Source organism: Oncorhynchus clarkii, chromosome 7 (assembly GCF_045791955.1).
Source record: "Oncorhynchus clarkii lewisi isolate Uvic-CL-2024 chromosome 7, UVic_Ocla_1.0, whole genome shotgun sequence".
Classification (NCBI taxonomy): domain Eukaryota; kingdom Metazoa; phylum Chordata; class Actinopteri; order Salmoniformes; family Salmonidae; genus Oncorhynchus; species Oncorhynchus clarkii.
This window is the reverse complement of record NC_092153.1, coordinates 53,914,417-53,937,671: the sequence shown is the minus strand read 5'-3', so window position 1 is coordinate 53,937,671 and position 23,255 is coordinate 53,914,417. Positions and strand designations below refer to the sequence as shown.

The window sequence follows — 23,255 nt, the reverse complement described above, 5'->3', positions numbered from 1 at the left end:
CAATGACATAATTTTCTGGAATTTTCTAAGCTGTTTAAAGGCACAGTCAACTTAGTGTATGTAAACTTCTGACCCACTGGAATTGTGATACAGTGAATTATAAGTGAAATAATCTGTGAGTAAATAATTGTCGGAAAAATGACTTGTGTCATGCACAAAGTAGATGTCCTAACCGACTTGCCAAAACAATGGTTTGTTAACAAGAAATTTGTGGAGTGGTAGAAAAACAAGTTTTAATGACTCCAACCTAAGTTTATGTAAACTTCCAACTTGAACTGTATGGCCTCTCATCCCATCCATATGTCCAATGATCACCCCAAATACCTCCATCCAATTAAGCTTTGCTATATAGCGTTACATTAATTTCCCCCCTCTGAAAAATGTGAGTGTGTGTGTGATGGTTGGTTCAGGGGTAATTAAGACATTAATAAGACAAAAGGAAAACAATTAGTCATGGAGATATGCTCCTGTCCTCTGTGGCATATCCTCAATGACCCCCCCCCCCCCCCCCCCCCCCCCCCCCCCGCCCGCCAAACACACACAGAGAGAAACAGCGCAGCCTAATCTGCCCTGAAACCCAGCCAGGAGTCCAACACACACTTGAGAGAAAAGCGCATTCTAAGAGGAATGCTGGAATGAGTCCAGAAAGCCACATTATTGTTGCTTAGAGAGAATGAAGCAGAAGTGTAAGCTAATTAAAGACTGAAACTGTCTGCTGTTAAACAGGCCTAAGAGGAATTGAATTGTGCTACTTGGTGTCAGACTTCTTCTGGGAAATAACGTTAGAAACACACACGTTTGTGAGATCATGCATCTCTGTTTGCCACACAGAATCAACAGGAATTTTATGCTAACAAGGTTTCAAAGGTCATCATTGAGAAGACATTGAGTGTCTGTCTGTGTGTTAGGCTCCTCCTGGCTTTCATGCAATTTGAATTTGCTGTCCAGATATTGGACTATTGCCAGGAGACGTCGTCAACAGCCAAGTGTTTGTCTGCGTTAAAAAGAAACAAAGACAACATCAGAGAAGCATCAAGACCATTAGAAAGGAATCTAACATAGACACTACCTCCACTGCCACATTCTACATCAACACAGCTCTAAATGGTTACCATGGTGCTGACAGATATGGCAGCTCTGCTTCTAGCTCCTGAGCAACTTTGCAGTATTTAGTTTTTTTGTGTGTCATTTCTTACATTATTAGGCCAGAATGTTTTGTCTTATTACATTACTTATTACATGTGTGTGTGTGGGATATGTTCCCGGTAGCCTCTGAGAATAACATTGACGAATACACGGATATGGTGACTGAGTTCATCAGGAAGTGTTTAGGAGATGTTGTACCTACTGTGACTATTAAAACCTACTCAAATCAGAAACTGTGGATAGGTGGCAGCATTTGCGCAAAACTGAAAGCAGGAACCACAGCATTTAACCATGGCAAGATGACTGGGAATATGGCCGAATACAAACAGTGCAGTTATTCCCTCAGTAAGGCAATCAAACAGGCAAAATGTCAAGATAGAGACAAAGAGGAGTCACAATTCAACGGCTCAGACACGAGACGTATGTGGCAAGGTCTACAGTCAATCACAGACTACAAAGGGAAGACCAGCCACATCGCGGACACTGACGTCTTACTTCCAGACAAGGTAAACACCTTCTTCGCTGGCTTTGAGGATAAAACAGTGCCACTGACGCGCCCGCTACCAAGGACTCTCCTTTTCCGTGGCCGACGTGAGTGAGACATTTAAGCATTTTAACCCTCGCAAGGCTGCCGGCCCAGACGACATCCCTAATCACATCCTCAAATTTATTCTCTCCCTATCCCAGGCTGCTGTCCCCACTTGCTTCAAAATGTCCACCATTGTTCCTGCACCAAAGAAAGCAATGGTAAACTAAATGACTATTGCCCCATAGCACTCACTTCTGTCATCACGAAGTGTTTTGAGAGGCTAGTTAAGGATCATATCACCTCTACCTTACCTGACACCATAGACCCACATCAATTTGCTTACCGCCCCAATAGATCCAAAGACGATGCAATTGTCATCACACTGCACACTTCCCTATCCCATCTGGACAGAATCACGATGCAGCATAGGATATCGACAGTGACAACAGTTGGCTGCTATTTACTTTAAGTGACCGTTTGACTGTCAAATCTGTGTATTGGTATGTGGCCAACAAATGTTTTATAGAGAGACCGCCCAAAAATGTTTGTGCCATTTAAGTTAGAAAAGTCCTGTGCACCCCAGAGCTTGTTACAAAATCAACAGTACAAAACCAAAGATATTGATCTGTTTCAACCAATCGATCTTATGCCATCGTGATGACGATACACATATATATTAACATCACAGATCTGAAGTCAAAAGGATGTGCAAGCTTGTGTAAGGTTGTAACACAAACTGACCACATTAGGGATATTATCCCAACATAACATGATTTAATATGCCAAAATCATTAAACAGTTTAAGATGATAGTATGTTGCCCACTCACAAACGACATCTATTTCTCTCTCATTTAACCATTTAGAGAGTTTAAAAATGCTCTCAAACTGCATTTAACTGCTCGTTCTAGACCAGTCTGTGCAGCATCCTGAACGTTTGACATTCCTCCTCTAAACACACTGCAGACACCCTCCTCAAAGCACTGAACATTAAGACCAGATCATCTGCAAAGCATCAAATCATAGAAATGAAAGTAAAGAGACAACCCTAGAGTTCCAGGAGGGGAGAACAATGTCTAGATTATCTTCACTCCAAGGACCAGCCATGGTTAAGGAGCAGTACAGCCTCTGTATCCGTGCTTTCCTGCATTCTCTAGGCCAGCAGCTACAGTAGGCCAGTTCAGTGAGAGCCAAATGTGTATCAGAGTTGGAGAGGATGGGAAAACAAATTCCCATGCTTTTTCATAGTTCAACTTCGTCGTAAAAATGCCTCAAACTGCACCAACATTTTTTCCATCAGTGAAAGAAAGCAAATTACACATCACACACACGGTTTTAAGAGCTATAGAGAGGAGAAAAATACAGATAGAGGTGGAATGGGGGAAGAGAGAGAGAGAGAGAGAGAGAAGAGATACAGTTGGTTGTATTTAGAATGGGATAGATAGAGAGAGAGAGTAAATACACAGTTGGTTGTATTTAGAATGGGATAGAGCGAGAGAGAGAGAGGAGATACAGTTGGTTGTATTTAGAATGGGATAGAGAGAGAGAGAGGAGATACAGTTGGTTGTATTTAGAATGGGATAGAGATAGAGAGAGGAGATACCGTTGGTTGTATTTAGAATGGGATACAGACAGAGAGAGAGAGAGAGAGGAGATACAGTTGGTTGTATTTAGAATGGGATAGAGAGAGAGAGAGAGAGAGGAGATACAGTTGGTTGTATTTAGAATGGGATACAGAGAGAGAGAGAGAGAGGAGATACAGTTGGTTGTATTTAGAATGGGATAGAGAGAGAGAGAGCGGACATACAGTTGGTTGTATTTAGAATGGGATAGAGAGAGAGAGTTCTATCAACATTCCCGGGTATGTAGTGATAGAGGGGGAGTAGCTGGGGAATAGCAGGATAGCAGGCCTTGAACCAGAAATCATGTAGTTACCTGTACAGGGCAAGCACATTACCTCCTGTGCCATCAGACCTCTGGGTAGATGCACAGAGAGAGAAAATACATTTTGGGCAGAGCACAGCACTGTTGCTGATGAAGCTAGTCCAAATAAGAAGTCAGAACCACTCTCGACACACAAACACACATCCCTGTGGTACCAACTCAGGTAGCAGAACTCAATGGGCCATGTGTGTGTGTGATCTCCTCTTCTGATACGGGCCCAGTGCTGGTCTGGTATTCTGGGAGGGTGTGGGGGGCAGGTAAGTGATGAAAGCAGGTCCTTGTTACCCTCTGTGGCAGTGAAGCCAGTCCTCATTCCCCACTCTCATCCCCTACTCTTCCTCAACCACCTACACTCATACCCATCATCCCAAATCAACCCACCCCATTTTTCTATGTAGAACAGAACATCATCATTGATGATGCTCTTTTAGCCCTCGTCTGATTTAGTGCCTGGTCCTCTCTGTTCTAATGAACTACGCAGCTTGAGGGAAACAGAAGACAGACTTTTTCTGTGTAGAACAGAACATCATCATTGATGATGCTCTTTTAGCCCTCGTCTGATTTAGTGCCTGGTCCTCTCTGTTCTAATGAACTACGCAGCTTGAGGGAAACAGAAGACAGACTTTTTCTGTGTAGAACAGAACATCATCATTGATGATGCTCTTTTAGCCCTCGTCTGATTTAGTGTCTGGTCCTCTCTGTTCTAATGAACTACGCAGCTTGAGGGAAACAGAAGACAGACTTTTTCTTTGTGGCCAAATTTTTATTTCGTAATTTTTTTCTCAGTTCCTGCGAGTCTTATCTTTCAGTGATGGGGTCATAATATTGTGTAGCTTAACCGTTCAAAAGATAGACCGACATTTGTAGGAAGAAAACAGAAACCACTCTGTTTATTACAACTGCTTCTAGCGGCTACCTGAGGTTTCTGACGTAACAAGGGTCTATGAACCAAGCACAACTTGTATTCGATATTTGATTCTCAATCGTGACCCCATTTTCAAATCAGGCGACCCCACATAGGGTCGTGACCCATAGTTTGGGAAATGCTGGCCTACTTACATTTCTGATGATTAGTCACAAAGCTTCGGAGGTGTGTGGTGTGGTGTGTGCGCTTGTGCATGTGTGTGGTAGACAGACACACATGCATCCACATGTTTATATGTTATTGTGTTCTTCTAAAAATCTAGATCCTAATGTTCTGGGTCGAGACTTGCCCTGTAGAAGTCTCCTCCCACCACAGAGGATTTTTGTGGCGGGTTCCCATGGCAACAAACCACTTGACATCCCATTTCACTTCCCTAACTCCTAACCACACCTCCCTCGATCTTAAACAGCTCTGTACTCTTACCAGGACTTCCTGGAGACTTTGGATGCAAATAGAGATGAAACAAATGAAGACAATTCTAGCCAATAAAAACATAGACACACACCCGTCAATGAATCTCACCATGACCAGACTCTTTGTCACGCTTCAGAAGACAACGAGAACTGCCATTCCCAAAATTCCCAGGTGACCTATTCCTGGGTTTGGAATTCCAGGCTCTCAGGCCTGTCCCTTATATCACCCATAATACTGCATGTGCTGTAGCTCACAACACGTGTGCACAGTATTCTTACTGTTGGTTTGACAGTGAGCTTAGTTAGGTGTCCTGGAAGGAAGGGAGAATCTTCACCTACTATACAAACTGTCTCTATGTCTACTCCACTAAGACATTACTTAGAGCAACACACACAACCATCCCCCTTTCAGGGATCACATGAGTGAAGAAGCCTTCTCTCTCATTACTAAACACACATAATACTTGTAATTTAGCAGTCGCCAAATTCTCTTATCCAGAGCGACAGTACATGCATTTTCATACTTGTCCCCCATGGGAATTGAACCCACAACCCTGGCATTGCAAGTGCTATGCTCTACCGAGTGAGCCACACAGGACTGTGTAATACAGACACACACACATACAGTATACACACACCAGCCCCTCACTCTGACAGGGATTATTCTCTCTCAGTCTTCTTGTGATTATATGTGTCTCTTTCTCACTCTCTTTTTCTCTCTCGCTCTCCCTCTCTCTTTTTCTCTCTCTCACATCAATGAATACATGCCATATACACACACATGCACATGCATATACGCACACAACCACACTCTCACATGCTGCTCATCTACCTGTCTTAGTTAAGCTCACACACAACCACACTCTCACATGCTGCTCATCTACCTGTCTTAGTTAAGCTCACACACAACCACACTCTCACATGCTGCTCATCTACCTGTCTTAGTTAAGCTCACACACAACCACACTCTCACATGCTGCTCATCTACCTGTCTTAGTTAAGCTCACACACAACCACACTCTCACATGCTGCTCATCTACCTGTCTTAGTTAAGCTCACACACAACCACACTCTCACATGCTGCTCATCTACCTGTCTTAGTTAAGCTCACACACAACCACACTCTCACATGCTGCTCATCTACCTGTCTTAGTTAAGCTCACACACAACCACACTCTCACATGCTGCTCATCTACCTGTCTTAGTTAAGCTCACACACAACCACACTCTCACATGCTGCTCATCTACCTGTCTTAGTTAAGCTCACACACAACCACACTCTCACATGCTGCTCATCTACCTGTTTTAGTTAAGCTCACACACAACCACACTCTCACATGCTGCTCATCTACCTGTCTTAGTTAAGCTCACACACAACCACACTCTCACATGCTGCTCATCTACCTGTCTTAGTTAAGCTCACACACAACCACACTCTCACATGCTGCTCATCTACCTGTCTTAGTTAAGCTCACACACAACCACACTCTCACATGCTGCTCATCTACCTGTTTTAGTTAAGCTCACACACAACCACACTCTCACATGCTGCTCATCTACCTGTCTTAGTTAAGCTCACACACAACCACACTCTCACATGCTGCTCACACAACCACATCTACCTGTCTTAGTTAAGCTCACACACAACCACACTCTCACATGCTGCTCATCTACCTGTCTTAGTTAAGCTCACACACAACCACACTCTCACATGCTGCTCATCTACCTGTCTTAGTTAAGCTCACACACAACCACACTCTCACATGCTGCTCATCTACCTGTCTTAGTTAAGCTCACACACAACCACACTCTCACATGCTGCTCATCTACCTGTCTTAGTTAAGCTCACACACAACCACACTCTCACATGCTGCTCATCTACCTGTCTTAGTTAAGCTCACACACAACCACACTCCAAACCATAGCAGAGGCCTTTCAACATCCAGACAATCACTGTTGATGGTAATCACGTCCCCCTCCACTTAGACAGGCATGTTCCAACTCATCACACACACACAATCTCAAACACACAGGCAAACATTGCATGTGCATGTAGTACTGCACAATTGACAATGCATCTCAGTTATCTGATGTGGCGTCCTCTTCTCTTTCAGACTCCAAGGAAGGATACATGTTTATAGTATTTGAATGGGGCCTCCTTATTTCCTGCTCTGTCCTTATGTATAGGATGGCACTTTTCAAAGAAGCTTAGCATCGTGCTACCTTCCCTTAGACCTGGAGTACTGTAAATGACACTACAGATCACTTACCTGTGGTGGGTGTGGGGGTTGGACTGGGGGTGGGGACTGGGTTGTCCGTGGAGGGACATGGGTCCCCATCGTCAGGGGGCTCAGGTGAGCTGACAGGAGGGCCCCTCTCCACATCCATTGGCTCACTGGGGCTGGGGGAACAGGAGTCAAGCCTGAGACATTTAAATGGAGATATAGTCAGAAAACCTACATCCACTCTCAGATGGCACGTTTTGTCTCTAGTGTTACAAGACAAAAACAGTAGATCATGCTCAGCACACCAATCATAGATCATGCTCAGAACACCAGTCATAGATCATGCTAAGCACACCAATCATAAGATCATGCTCAGCACACCAATCATAAGATCATGCTCAGCACACCAATCATAGATCATGCTCAGCACACCAATCATAGATCATGCTCAGCACACCAATCATAGATCATGCTCAGCACACCAATCATAGATCATGCTCAGCACACCAATCATAGATCATGCTCAGCACACCAATCATAGATCATGCTCAGCACACCAATCACAGATCATGCTCAGCACACCAATCATAGATCATGCTCAGCACACCAATCATAGATCATGCTCAGCACACCAATCATAGATCATGCTCAGCACACCAATCATAGATCATGCTCAGCACACCAATCACAGATCATGCTCAGCACACCAATCATAGATCATGCTCAGTACCCCAAAAAGCAGAGCACCCTCAGCATGGAAACAGAAAAAGGAGAGAAAATCTACCAAACAAACAAAAAAAAAAATCGAACTACCATGCAGTGTTTGTACTGAGTATTTACATCTCATAAATTACCCTTTCTTCAGAATGTTGAAAATGTTTCAGAATCCTAACAATGTATAAAGTTCAGAAGTTAGCCAACTTCGAGGGATTTGAGAGTGCCAGCTCAGCTGCATGTTCGTGACCACCTCTGTAGGACAGCTGTGCCTCCGCACCCTCACACTCCTCATGCAACACACATGCAAGGCCTCTGTCACAGCTCAATATATAGCACAGCCTATCAGCCATTCACATAGGCTATTCATATTTCCTGTATTGTACTCTCATGTGACACAAATCTCCACTTCTCCTTTCTCATGAGTCATGAATATCTGGAATCATTCTAGAACTTTCTTGGCCATAATTGATTTTACCATGGTCAACAAAATTCTATCTATTCAATGGGCTTCTGCACTTTTAGTCATCTGAGATGGCTTTACAGTTACAGTAGCATATTATCTCAATTGCATCTGAAATATGTGCATCCTACAAAGGTGATATGATAATAAAATCGAAATGTTATCAAACTTTTAATGACTTAAGCTATTATAAAACATTTAAATATGTTAGAAAACTTTATGAAGTTGACAAAGTCCTCCAGTGTACACAGCTGTGTTAAACTGAGGCATCTTCACATTATGTTTACCTAACGAGTCCATGCATGCTCACCCTAAGCCAGCCCGACTCAACCCTGTGGGTCCTGTTCAAACTCGATTTATAAGAAAGCAAAAGGCAAGGAGATGGACAAGAACTCCCAAATCCACTTACTTAGTTTTGGCTGGGAGTGGGACACAGGTCACTCACTCCGTGTTCGCTAATTCATTATCTGACCCCTTTTTCCAGGTAGACTCTCCTCTCACTCTCCGGTGATCTCCACTCCACTTCTGCTCTCCTCTTATCTAACTTTCGCGTCTCGAAGACACCACAACTCTTTTTCTCGTCTCCATAAAGTCCTTCATGGAATAGTTTTAGCGCATTTCTCGATGCAAAAGTGGATTTAGGACTTTATCCGATAAGTTTTTCTCTCCTTTCAAAGCGAACCCCTTCGGCGATACTAGTTCAGTCTGTGCCGTTCCTCCGCCTGTCAGTGCAGCGCAGATGTAAATTCGAGCTCTAAGGGCAGTCCCCAGAACAGTCTTTGTCTCGGGTGCAACTTTCCGAGCGTTTACAGAGGTTTGACAGTTACAGCTCGGCTCTTTACAAAGTGACCAAAGACGTTTTTAAACTTTCCAAACTCCCGATTTGTCAGCTGTTGCAGAAAATTCAGTTTAGAAATGTTGGACATCATCAGCCATGCCCATACTTCACTCAACCCTCTCTTTCTTTCTCTTTCTCCTCTCAAACGTTTGTCTGGAGACAGCTCCAGTCTGTTAGACAGGAAACTTCAGTCAGCACTGAATACTGCGCTTCCTCCAGGCACAAATCCCTAACCTAGAACCAGAGACGGGATCTCAGATTATTTCAGATGCGCTACATATTATTATGCATGCCTCAATATGATAATTAGGATTATGATATCAATGTTTATTACCGAAGTAGAATAATATAGGCCTACCAGCCCAATAAACAATAATCAGACATTGTAACTGTGAAATTGATGTATCACCACATTTTTAACAATAATCATAAATAATCTTAATCATTTAAAATAATTTATCCGAATAGGCTAGCCTAGGCCTACTTTATGCATGTCTGATCCTTTCATTTTAACAAATGGTTAATGTTAAAAGTGCGTTTAGGTAGGCTACACAAACAATTAATTGTGTATAGCCTCCGCAACTCGTGTCGTTATCGTTTATCAAACAGTTGAAAAGCCCCATTCACACAGCCTCATCCTAGCGCAAGGCGCACCTGGCCTGGTAGCGAAACTGATGAGAGTCGTTGGTGTGATTGACGTGTGAAGGACTGGCGGGAGCGCGAAGTAAATTGCCGCGGTAAATCATCTTTAAGCGCTTTCAAACAAAATAGTCTGCATTTTTCAGAGAGAGAGAGAGGCTTGAAGTTCAACAACACACGCATGCCAAATCATATTCAATTTGTCTCACAAATAAATCACCCTGTTACTGGATCTTTGACACTAGGTCAACTGTAGCCCATCCTTTCTCTTATAAAGATGTTTAGGGTGCACAGGTGTCATTTAATCAATAAATCAGTCAGAATATATTCTTAACACATGTTACCCATTTGAAGCAGCTGAAAACAAAGCAAGCTTTGTAGGGTAAAAACACTGAGAACACTAAATATAAATGCTTTGAGGTGGCTCTTTTAAAAACAAACTCCCATGATCCTACTAACGTTTTGTAGGCCATACTCTGAAAGACCATGACTAACATAATGATAGGGTCTGCACACTTAACTGCTCTGGCACAAACTATTATTACAGTAACAATGTTTGAGACCTGACAAATGTATGTTCAGGTCCACACTGCTTTACTAGCCTACAATAAGGTGTGTAGTAGAGAGCAGCAGGTTCACCAAGTCACGAACAAGACTGCTAAACAAGATACACAATCCATGTCTCAAGGCTTAAAAATCATTTTTTAACCCGTCTCCTCCCCTTCATCTACACTGATTGGAGTGGATTTAAGAGGTGACATCAATAACAGATCATAGCTTTCATCTGGATTATCCTGGTCAGTCTATGTCATAGAAACAACTGATGTTTCTTATGGTGTCACGCCCTGGTTTTAGTATTTTGTGTTTTCTTTATTATTTTGGTCAGGCCAGGGTGTGACATGGGTTATTTATGTGGTGTGTTTTGTCTTGGGGTTTTTGTAGGTCATGGGATTGTGGTTAGTAGAGTTGTCTAGGTAAGTCTATGGTTGCCTAGAGTGGTTCTCAATCAGAGGCAGGTGTTTATCGTTGTCTCTGATTGGGAACCATATTTAGGCAGCCATATTCTTTGAGTGTTTTGTGGGTGATTGTTCCTGTCTCTGTGTTAGTTTGCACCAGAATAGGCTGTTTAGGTTTTCACATTACGTTTTGTATTGTTCGTGTTTATCTTTTATTAAACATGTATCGTAATAACCACGCTGCATTTTGGTCCGCCTTTCCTTCACCGGAAGAAAACCTTAACATATGGTTTGTACACTCAGTGTATATATGTACTCAGCAAAATAAGAAACACCCTCTCACTGTCAACTGCGTTTACTTTCAGCAAACTTAACATTTGTAAATATTTGTATGAACATAACAAGATTCAACAACTGAGACATAAACTGAACAAGTTCCACATACATGTCACTAACAGACATTGAATAATGTGTCCCTGAGCAAAGGGGTGGTCAAAATCAAAAGTAACCGTCAGTATCTGGTGTGGCCACCATCTGCATTAAGTACTGCAGTGCATCTCCTCGGCATGGACTGCACCAGATTTGCCAGTTCTTGCTGTGAGATGTTACCCCATTCTTCCACCAAGGCACCTGCAAGTTCCTGGACATTTGTGAGGGAGGAGGATGTCTTCCCTGTAACGGACAGTGTTGAGATTGCCTGCAATGACAACAAGCTCAGTCCGATGACGTTGTGACACACCGCCCCAGACCATGACGGACCCTCCACCTCCAAATCGATCCTGCTCCAGAGTACAAGCCTCGGTGTAACGCTCAGTCCTTCGACGATAAACGCGAATCCGACCATCACCCCTGTTGAGACAAAACTGCGACTCCTCGGTGAGGACCTACCTTACAACAGGCCTACAAGCCCTTAGTCCAGCCTCTCTCAGCCTTTTGCGGACAGTCTGAGCACTGATGGAGGGATTGTGCGTTCCTGGTGTAACTCGGGAAGTTGTTGTTGCCATCCTGTACTTGTCCCGCAGGTGTGATGTTCAGATGTACCGATCCTGTGCAGGTGTTGTTACACGTGGTCTGCCACTGCGAGGATGATCAGCTGTCCGTTCTGTCTCCCTGTAGTGCTGTCTTAGATGTCTCACAGTATGGACATGGCAATTTATTGCCCTGGCCACATCTGCAGTCCTCATGCCTCTTTGCAGCATGCCTAAGGCGCGTTCACACAGATGAGCAGTGACCCTGGGCATCTTTATTTTGGTGTTTTTCTGAGTCAGTAGAAAGGCCTCTTTAGTGTCCTAAGTTTTCATAACTGTGACCTTAATTGCCTACCGTCTGTAAGCTGTTAGTGTCTGTCACGTTCTGACCTTAGTTATTTTGTTATGTCTTTGTTTTAGTATGGTCAGGACGTGAGTTGGGTGGGTAGTCTGTTAGTTTTTCTATGTGTCGTTTTGTGTTTGGCCTGGTATGGTTCTCAATCAGAGGCAGGTGTCGTTCATTGTCTCTGATTGAGAATCATACTTAGGTAGCCTTTTCCCACCTGTGTGGTGTGGGTGATTATTTTCTGTTCTGTGTTTTGCTTCACCGTTCAGGACTGTTCGTTTTGTCGTTTTATTTTTTTTGTTCAGTGTTCAGTATTCTCAATAAAACAATATGGACACTTACCACGCTGCACATTGGTCCTCCTCTTCTTCCACCCACAACGAACGTTACAGAATTACCCACTAACCAAGGACCAAGCAGCGTGGTATCGGGCAGCAGCAGAAATCTCTGGACTCGTGGACATGGGAGGAGATTCTGGACGGAGAAGGACCATGGGCACAGGCTGGGGAATATCGCCGCCCCAAGGCAGAGCTGGAGGCAGCGAAAGCTGAGCGGCGGTGGTATGAAGAGGCAGCACGGCAGCGCAGCTGGGACGAGAGGCAGCCCCAAACATTTCTTGGGTGGGGGGCACACGGGGAGTGTGGCTAAGTCAGGTAGGAGACCTGAGCCAACTCCCCGTGCTTACCGTGGAGAGAGGTGGACCGGGCAGGCACCGTGTTATGCCGTGAGGCGCACGGTGTCCCCGGTGCGCAGGCATAGCCCGGTGCGTTACATCGCAGCGCCTCGTATCGGCCGGGCTAGAGTGGGCATCGAGCCAGGTGCCATAAAGCCGGCTCAGCGCATCTGGTCTCCAGTGCGTCTCCTCGGGTCGGGGTACATGGCACCAGCCCTACGCATGGTGTCCCCGGTTCGCCAACACAGCCCAGTGCGGTCTGTTCCACCTAGCCGCACTGGCTTGGCGACGGGGAGTATCCAGCCAGGTAGGGTTGTGCAGGATCGGTGCTCAAGACCTCCAGTGCGCCTCCACGGTCCAGTCTACCCGGTGCCTCCTCCATGCACCAAGCCTCCGGTGGCAGCCACACGCACCAGGCTGTCTCTCTGTCTCCTTCCTCCAGGTGCTCCCTCCTGTCCCAGTGCTGCCAGAGTCTCCCGTCTGTCCAGTGCTGCCAGAGTCGCCCGTCTGTCCAGTGCTGCCAGAGTCTCCCGTCTGTCCAGTGCTGCCAGAGTCTCCCGTCTGTCCAGTGCTGCCAGAGTCTCCCGTCTATCCCGAGCTGCCAGAGTCTCCCGTTCTCCCGTCTGTCCTGAGCTGCCAGAGCCGCCCGTCTGTCCTGAGCTGCCAGAGCCGCCCGTCTGTCCTGAGCTGCCAGAGCCGCCCGTCTGTCCTGAGCTGCCAGAGCCGCCCGTCTGTCCTGAGCTGCCAGAGCCGCCCGTCTGTCCTGAGCTGCCAGAGCCGCCAGTCTGTCCTGAGCTGCCAGAGCCGCCCGTCTGTCCTGAGCTGCCAGAGCCGCCCGTCTGTCCTGAGCTGCCAGAGCCGCCCGTCTGTCCTGAGCTGCCAGAGCCTCCCGTCTGTCCTGAGCTGCCAGAGCCTCCCGTCTGTCCTGAGCTGCCAGAGCCTCCCGTCTGTCCTGAGCTCCCAGAGCCTCCCGTCTGTCCTGAGCTGCCAGAGCCTCCCGTCTGTCCGAGCTGCCAGAGCCTCCCGTCTGTCCTGAGCTGCCAGAGCCGCCCGTCTGTCCTGAGCTGCCAGAGCCACACACACACACACTACATTCACCCATCCAAACATAACACGCGCACACATGCATACTGATGCAACAGACACATTCATACTCACACACACTCACTTTCACACTCACCACATACGCTGCTGCTACTGTCTTATCTATCCTGTTGTCTATTCACTTTACCCCTACCTATGTTATTTGTACTCATTATTCTTGTTCGTTATTCACTGTGTATTTATTCCTCGTGCATTGTTGGAAAGGACCCGTAATTAAGCACTTCACTGTTAGTCTATACCTGTCATTCATGAAGCATATGACAAATAACATTTGATTTGATTTGATTCCTCTATATTATTACACATCTCTCTGCTCTGCACCTCATGAGTGGGAACAGGAGTTTTTCCCTAAAGCATGACCTGACCAGGTTAAATTCCTGCCCCTACATATAACTCCCTCCCAGACTTTTCCCTGGTCAAGTCACATGGTCAGGAAATTCTCTTGCCCTACTCCTGAGATATGATGTGTTGCCATCGGCAGCTCAATATGCCAGCTCATCATCTGACAGCCAGCAAATGGCACTGGCCCTAAACATTCCACACCTCTGTCTGCCCGCTCCTCTCAAATCACCTTCCAATGGATGAAACATGAAACACAGCCCAGAAAGCTGCTATAATACTGGGTCAAACAGGCACAGCACGCAAAACAGGATAGGACTACTTGTACAAATATTTTAACCCAGTATGTTCAAATTTTGGGTTGGCCGCATGTCCAGGCAGCCAATAAACTGTCTATGGTACTGTACTTCCCTTGGGAACTCTTTCCCATACAATGAAGACTGCAGAGTGATCCTAATGCGTATACAGGTGACTGACAAAATAAAGGAAACGCTTGAGTAAATAAGGGATACAAGGTATATTGAATGCAGGTGCTTCCACACAGGTGTGGTTCCTGAGTTAATTAAGCAATTGACATCTCACCATGCTTATGATCATGTATAAATACGCCCAGTTGCCTGTTATTATTGCTACCATGTCAGAAGAAGAGATCTCAATGTCTTTGAAAGAGGTGTCATAAAGGAGCATAGGGGGTTTAAAGTGTGTGGGTCTCAGTCACCAGATTCTGGGCCAGTTGAACACTTATGGGAGATTCTGGAGCGACGTCTGAGGCAGTGTTTTCCACCACCATCAACAAAACACCAAATTATGGAATTTCTTGTGGAAGAATGGTGTCCCATCCCTCCAATAGAGATCTAGACACTTGTAGAATCAATGCCAAGGCACACTGAAACTGTTCTGGCAGCTCGTGGTGGTCCAAATCCTTATTAAGACACTTTATGTTGGTGTTTCCTTTATTTTGGCAGTTACCTGTAGTTGGGTCTACACAACATATGGTGGGTACTGTTTACTCAGCTCTACTTTAGACAACATATGGTGGGTACTGTTTACTCAGCTCTACTTTAGACAACATATGGTGGGTACTGTTTACTCAGCTGTACTTTAGACAACATATGGTGGGTACTGTTTACTCAGCTGTACTTTAGACAACATATGGTGGGTACTGTTTACTCAGCTGTACTTTAGACAACATATGGTGGGTACTGTTTACTCAGCTCTACTTTAGACAACTTATGGTGGGTACTGTTTACTCAGCTCTACTTTAGACAACATATGGTGGGTACTGTTTACTCAGCTCTACTTTAGACAACATATGGTGGGTACTGTTTACTCAGCTCTACTTTAGACAACATATGGTGGGTACTGTTTACTCAGCTCTACTTTAGACAACATATGGTGGGTACTGTTTACTCAGCTCTACTTTAGACAACATAAGGTATGTAAAGGTCTGGCAAACATATGTTTTAGGGTGAGGTATTGCTCTAAAGACTGAGGATTTCTACCGTGAAAGCCAGTTTGTCTCATCTAGTGGCTGATGCCTGGATTAGGGCTTATTTTTTCAGTACCACAGACAATGTAGGAAAATACAACACAACATACACAGAACAACACAACACAGTACAACACACTGACTCTAGCAAGAAGAAAAATAAAAAAGAGAGAAGGAAAGAGGGGAATGGAGAAGGGGGAATTATGGGAGAAGAGGGAGGGAAGGAAGGGAAAGGGACAAGGGAGGGAGAGAGAAAGAGAGAGAGAGAGAGGTCAGGTTGAAAGTGAGAATTTGGGAGAGCTAGACGAAGTGTTGGCAATGACTGTGTGTGTGTATGTGAGACGTAGACCACCGCTATGTGCTCATGATATCTGCAGGGAGGTTTTTCTGGGTATTATTTTAAACTTTTGACGTTGATTGTTTTCAGTGGGTTCGAACGGTCTGGCGTAGCTGGGAAGAGGGAGGAGAGGAGAGGGAGGAGAAAATGTGGTTTCAATCACTCACAAAGATGCTTTTGTTCTGCAGCTGGGGCCCTCTCTCTCAGTGAGCCCTCAGGAGCCTGCAGACTGCAGACGGGGACAGTTACAGTATGGCTCTGGACCGGGACAGTTACAGTATGGCTCTGGACGGGGAAAGTTACGTTATGGCTCTGGGCGGGGACTGTTACAGTATGGCTCTGGACGGGGACAGTTACAGTATGGTTCTGGACGGGGACAGTTACAGTATGGCTCTGGATGGGGACAGTTACGTTATGGCTCTGGACGGGGACTGTTACAGTATGGCTCTGGACGGGGACAGTTACAGTATGGCTCTGGACGGGGACAGTTACAGTATGGCTCTGGACGGGGACAGTTACAGTATGGCTCTGGACGGGGACAGTTACAGTATGGTTCTGGACGGGGACAGTTACAGTATGGCTCTGGACGGGGACGGGGACAGTTCCAGTATGGCTCTGGACGGGGACAGTTCCAGTATGGCTCTGGACGGGGACAGTTACGTTATGGCTCTGGACGGGGACAGTTACGTTATGGCTCTGGACGGGGACGGGGACAGTTACGTTATGGCTCTGGACGGGGACGGGGACAGTTACGGTATGGCTCTGGATGGGGACAGTTACAGTATGGCTCTGGACGGGGACAGTTACAGTATGGCTCTGGACGGGGACAGTTACGTTATGGCTCTGGATGGGGACGGGGACAGCTACGGTATGGCTCTGGACGGGGACAGTTACAGTATGGCTCTGGACAGGGACAGTTACAGTATGGCTCTGGACGGGGACAGTATGGCTCTGGACGGGGACAGTTACAGTATGGCTCTGGACGGGGACAGTTACGTTATGGCTCAGGACGGGGACGGGGACAGTTACAGTATGGCTCTGGACGGGGACAGTTACAGTATGGCTCTGGACGGGGACAGTATGGCTCTGGACGGGGACAGTTACAGTATGGCTCTGGACGGGGACAGTTATGTTATGGCTCTGGACGGGGACAGTTACGTTATGGCTCAGGACGGGGATGGGGACAGTTACAGTATGGCTCTGGACGGGGACAGTTACGTTATGGCTCTGGATGGGGACAGTTACGTTATGGCTCAGGACGTGGACGGGGACTGTTACAGTATGGCTCTGGACGGGGACGGGGACTGTTACAGTATGGCTCTGGACGGGGACAGTTACAGTATGGCTCTGGACGGGGACGGGGACTGTTACAGTATGGCTCTGGACGGGGACAGTTACAGTATGGCTCTGGACGGGGACGGGGACTGTTACAGTATGGCTCTGGACGGGGACAGTTACGTTATGGCTCTGGACGGGGACAATTACGTTATGGCTCTGGACGGGGACAGGGACTGTTACAGTATGGCTCTGGACGGGGACAGTTACGTTATGGCTCTGGACGGGGACAGGGACTGTTACAGTATGGCTCTGGACGGGGACAGTTACGTTATGGCTCTGGACGGGGACGGGGACTGTTACAGTATGGCTCTGGACGGGAACAGTTACAGTAGGACTCTGGACGGGGACAGTTACAGTATGGCTCTGGACGGGGACAGTTACAGTATGGCTCTGGACGGGGACAGTTACAGTATGGCTCTGGACGGGGACAGTTACTGTATGGTTCTGGACGGGGACTGTTACAGTATGGCTCTGGACGGGGACAGTTACAGTATGGCTCTGGACGGGGACTGTTACAGTATGGCTCTGGACGGGGACAGTTACAGAATGGCTCTGGACGGTGACAGTTACAGTATGGCTCTGGACGGGGACAGTTACAGTATGGCTCTGGACGGGGACAGTTACAGTATGGTTCTGGACGGGGACTGTTACAGTATGGCTCTGGACGGGGACAGTTACAGTATGGCTCTGGACGGGGACAGTTACAGTATGGCTCTGGACGGGGACGGGGACTGTTACAGTATGGCTCTGGACGGGGACAGTTACAGTATGGCTCTGGACGGGGACGGGGACTGTTACAGTATGGCTCTGGACTGGGACAGTTACGTTATGGCTCTGGACGGGGACAATTACGTTATGGCTCTGAACGGGGACAGGGACTGTTACAGTATGGCTCTGGACGGGGACAGTTACGTTATGGCTCTGGACGGGGACAGGGACTGTTACAGTATGGTTCTGGACGGGGACAGTTACGTTATGGCTCTGGACGGGGACGGGGACTGTTACAGTATGGCTCTGGACGGGGACAGTTACAGTATGGCTCTGGACGGGGACAGTTACAGTATGGCTCTGGACGGGGACAGTTACAGTATGGCTCTGGACGGGGACAGTTACAGTATGGCTCTGGACGGGGACGGGGACTGTTACAGTATGGCTCTGGACGGGGACAGTTACAGTATGACTCTGGACGGGGACAGTTACAGTATGGCTCTGGACGGGGACAGTTACAGTATGGCTCTGGACGGGGACAGTTACAGTATGGCTCTGGACGGGGACAGTTACAGTATGGCTCTGGACGGGGACAGTTACAGTATGGCTCTGGACGGGGACTGTTACAGTATGGCTCTGGACGGGGACAGTTACAGTATGGCTCTGGACGGGGACTGTTACAGTATGGCTCTGGACGGGGACAGTTACAGTATGGTTCTGGACGGGGACAGTTACAGTATGGCTCTGGACGGGGACAGTTACAGTATGGCTCTGGACGGGGACAGTTACAGTATGGCTCTGGACGGGGACAGTTACAGTATGGCTCTGGACGGGGACAGTTACAGTATGGCTCTGGACGGGGACAGTTACAGTATGGCTCTGGACGGGGACAGTTACAGAATGGCTCTGGACGGGGACAGTTACATTATAGGTGGGTGCTACAGAATGGCTCTGGACGGGGACAGTTACAACTATTGGCAAACTGTGTGACATTTGGGTGACAGAGTGACATTTTGATTGCACAAAAATGCTCCTTAAATGATCTTAATACCAATTGTACGTGGATGGAACACAGACCTGTGTGTGTATCAGTATGCACATAAATGTATTGTGAGCCTGTGTTGTTGTCGAGTGAGTCAACATACAGGACAGCAAAAACATTCTCTAGTACGCACACACACTCACACACACACATGCAAACACACAAGCATGCACACACACACATATACACGTATACACATACACACATACCACACATACACAGAGAGGCAGAGAGAGGTCTCTGTACAGGATGAGCATGACACAGAGGGTCTGTCTGGACCTCAGTGTTTCAGCGTTCCCATCAGAGCTACAGCTAACAGCTAGCCACGGCTCAGAGCTGCCTGGGAGGCTTTAGTCTCTTCCTCAAGCACACTCACATATACGCCTACCACACACCACACACAAGCCAATACGATTGCATAAGTACATGCACAAATGTGTATGTCGATGATCATATACACATGCACACCAGTGACACACATACGCACAAATTCACAAACGTAGAGTATGCACACAGACACACAAACTCTCTCACACGAAATAACCCGGGTTGAGCTTGTACAGTATTTCTCTCCAGATGAGTAAGACAGACAGTAGTTTAATATAAATGAGTAACACGTATACGCTAAACTCTAGTGTAGCAAGCCAAGAATAACGTCTCCGTGTGTTGCACCTGGGTCGTTCCATGTCCTTTCAGCAAGCCATGACACCCACCATCTCAGGTTGTTCTGAAATGGTTTCTGCAGTTAGAAACATATAAGATTAGAATTCCTGCAACATTATTTTGTTGAAATATGATTTGATCTCTGAGATATTAAGCTAATTGATTGCACCCAAATTGGGCATTTTACTTTAAAAGATTCATATAATATTCAATAAATATAGTACCCAACATCTGATTTGGACTAAACTTGTTTGTACCAATGGGAAAGACAAGACATTTTTTTTAATAAATATATTTTATTTAACCTTTATTTAACTAGGCAAGTCAGTTAAGAAAAAATGATTGTTTACATTGACGGCCTACTGCCAAACCCGGACAATTGTGCTCCTTGATTCAGCCTGGATTCGAACCAGGGACTGTAGTGACGCCTCTTGCACGGAGATGCAGTGCCTTTGACCGCTGCATACCTCGGAAGCATGTGATGTATGTACAGTATGTAATGTATTTCCAGTGAATTTGGTGAAGGTTATTTTCCCCTCTTCAGAGAAATTAGTAATTTAAGTTGTTAGGTTTATGTCCCATTATACATCCTGATATTACCAAGTTCTGACCACTAGATGGTGCTGTTCCTGCTATTTGGTGTCTTACTCATTTTGTTACATTACAGCCTTATTCTTAAATTGATTAAATAGTTTTGTTCCTCATCAATCCACACAGAATAGCCCATAATAACAAAGCAAAAACAGGTTTTCATGAATGTTTGCTAATTTATTAAAAAACAAACAGAAATATGACATTTACTTAAGTATTCAGACCCTTTACTTAGTACTTTGTTGAAGAACTGAGTAGACATTTCAGAACAATCAGAGATTGTTGTGCTTTTTAAGGTGGAACGACCCACCGTCACCTTGGCTCACGTTGTGTACTGTAAAGAGGTTCTGTTTAGTATGCATATGGTGGTAAAGTTGTGTGTGTTTGTATATGTGTGTGTGTGCGTGTTTTTAGTATGCGTATGCCGGGGTCTCTTCCTAACCAATTGTCACAGGGATTTAAGCGTCAAGAACAAATTTCCTCCCTCGTGACTGACAAAAAGCACCAGATTAAATAGTTTAAACTTTCCAAAAACACTCAACAGTTTTAAATCTTTTCCCTGTGGCAACAGATCCACAGTGGAATGCTGAGGTTTAAAGATACGCTTTAGGGCATGTTTCAAACCCTGTGGAGAGGGAGAGGGGGTGAGAGATGGAGAAACAGAAAGAGGGGGAAGGTAGTGGAAGAAGGATGTAGAGAGGTAGGGAAGAAGAAAGGAAGAAAAGAGTAGAGAGAGAGAAAGAGAAAAAGAGAGAGAGCGAGAGAGAATAAGAGAGAGAGAGACGCAGAGAGAGAGAGAGAGAGAGAGAGAGAGACGCAGAGAGAGAGACGCAGAGAGAGAGAGATAGAGAGAAAGAAAGAAAGAAAGAGAGAGAGATAGAGACGCAGAGAGAGAGAGAGAGAGAGAGAGACGCAGAGAGAGAGAGAGAGAGAGACAGAGAGAGAGAGAAAAGGGAATGGAACCTGATCTCTCTCAGCTGGGCTGGAATAACACACCTCCACCCAGTGCCAATCTGAGTCTGTCAGGGGTGAGGGAGTCCTGACACTCACGCACACCCACGCAGACACACACAGATGCACACAGTATTTTGTCAGTGTATCTGGGGTGCGAGCAGCTTTTGACTAACACAGCATCTTTGGATCCACAATGAAACATTGTGACTAAAAGGAACCAGCTGCTATGTTTTAAAGGTCATCCTTGGACTTATGAGACCCCATTCATTGTTAAAATGTCCAGTGGATAGTCAAATGGAAATGTTTATTTGATATGTGATATTTCAAATCCAGTAGTATTATGTGTCCATGACAATTTTCCATCACTGACAATAAAGTTCATTTGAGCTTATCTCTCAACATTATATTCGCAGTGAAAATTACAAAAACGAATGGCAGACTCTAATCCTCGTTTGGGGGGGAAGTGTTCCACAGGAATAACTTTGTAAAATGTAAATATAAAGATTATTTATTCACCAAATTATGTAAAAAATGTCAACATATTACTTTCATATAAATATTTAATTAAAATGTTGAGTTGCTGCTGGCCAAGCTACAGTGTATGTTAGCTTATCGGATGTGATGGCTAGCTAGTAGGCAATCTCGTCTTCGTTTTCAGCTGTTCAGGGATGAACAACCAAACAAACTAATCATAAAATCAGCAGGGTCTGTCACGTTCGTGAGGAGAGACGGACCAAGGCGCAGCAAATGATGAGTTCCACATATTTATTAGAAAGTGAAACTTAGCAAAACAAAACAATAAATCAAATAAACTAACAACGAAATGTGACTACGTGGTGCACTTGCACAAAACACAAAATAAAATCCCACAAATGCAGGTGGGGAAACAACTTACCTAAATGTGATCCCCAATCAGAGGCAACGATAAACAGCTGCCTCTAATTGGGTACCATATCAGAACCCACATAGAAATATCTATACTAGATCACCCCTTAGTCACGCCCTGACCTACTACACCATAGAGAAACCATGGCTCTCTATGGTCAGGGCGTGACAGTGTGAATTGTGAATACCCAGACAGTTCCTTAATCCTGAATTGGTGAACTTGTTAGCCAGCTAATGACAAATGTAGCAAATTTGCACATTAACAAAGGTAGTTGTGGTTCTCAGTAACTTGAACCAGCACTGAAATTTAAACGGTGGTTCATTTCTCCCCCCTTTATGTTTCTGCTCTATTCTCCTCAGGTGGAAGTACATCCCATCACCCAAACAGATGTAAAAAACATGCAGTGCATTCAGAAAGTATTCAGTCCATTGACTTTTGACATTTTGTTACGTTACAGCCTTATGCTAAAATGGATTACATTGTTTTCCCCCTCATCAATCTACACACAATACCCCATAATGACAAAGCAAAACAACTTTTGGAAAACCCCCCAGAAATACAACATTTACATAAGTATTCAGACCCTTTACTCAGTACATTGTGAAGCACCTTTGGCAGCGATTACAGCCTGGCGTCTTGTTGGGTATGACACACCTCTATTCTGCTCTGACGGAGGCGTCGCTGTACAGCTATTTACAGGTCTCTCCAGAGATGTTTGATTGGGTTCAAGTCCAGGCTCTGCCTCAAGGACATTCAGAGACTTGTCCCGTAGCCACTCCTGCGTTGTCTTGGCTGTGTGCTTAGGGTCATTGTCCTGTTGGAAGGAGAACTTTTGTCCCAGTCTGAGGTCCTGAGCTCTCAGGAGCAGATTTTCATCAAGAATCTCTCTGTACTTTGCTCCTTTCATCATTTCCTCGATCCTGACTAGTCTCCTAGTCCCTGCCGCTGAAAAACATCCCCACAGCATAATGCTGCCACCATGCTTCACCTTAGGGATGGTGTCAGGTGTCCGCCAAATATGATGCTT

At 45.7% G+C, this 23,255-nt stretch overlaps 1 protein-coding gene across 2 annotated transcripts in view; it reads right to left on the bottom strand.

Annotated features, from left to right (window-relative positions):
• Positions 1–9,317, bottom strand: part of LOC139414320 (myoD family inhibitor-like) — a 52,397-nt gene extending 43,080 nt beyond the window's left edge. Inside the window, exons 1-3 of one of the 2 annotated variants that reach the window (XM_071162239.1) lie at positions 8,767–9,317; positions 8,021–8,068; positions 7,226–7,356 (exon numbers count right to left, since the gene is read on the bottom strand). In XM_071162239.1, the coding sequence (XP_071018340.1) occupies positions 7,226–7,343 (118 nt within the window). In that variant the 5' untranslated portion in view covers positions 7,344–7,356; positions 8,021–8,068; positions 8,767–9,317. The remainder of the gene's footprint in view (positions 1–7,225; positions 7,357–8,020; positions 8,069–8,766) is intronic. The other variant, XM_071162238.1, reaches the window with a different exon arrangement.
• Positions 9,318–23,255: the final 13,938 nt, after the last annotated feature.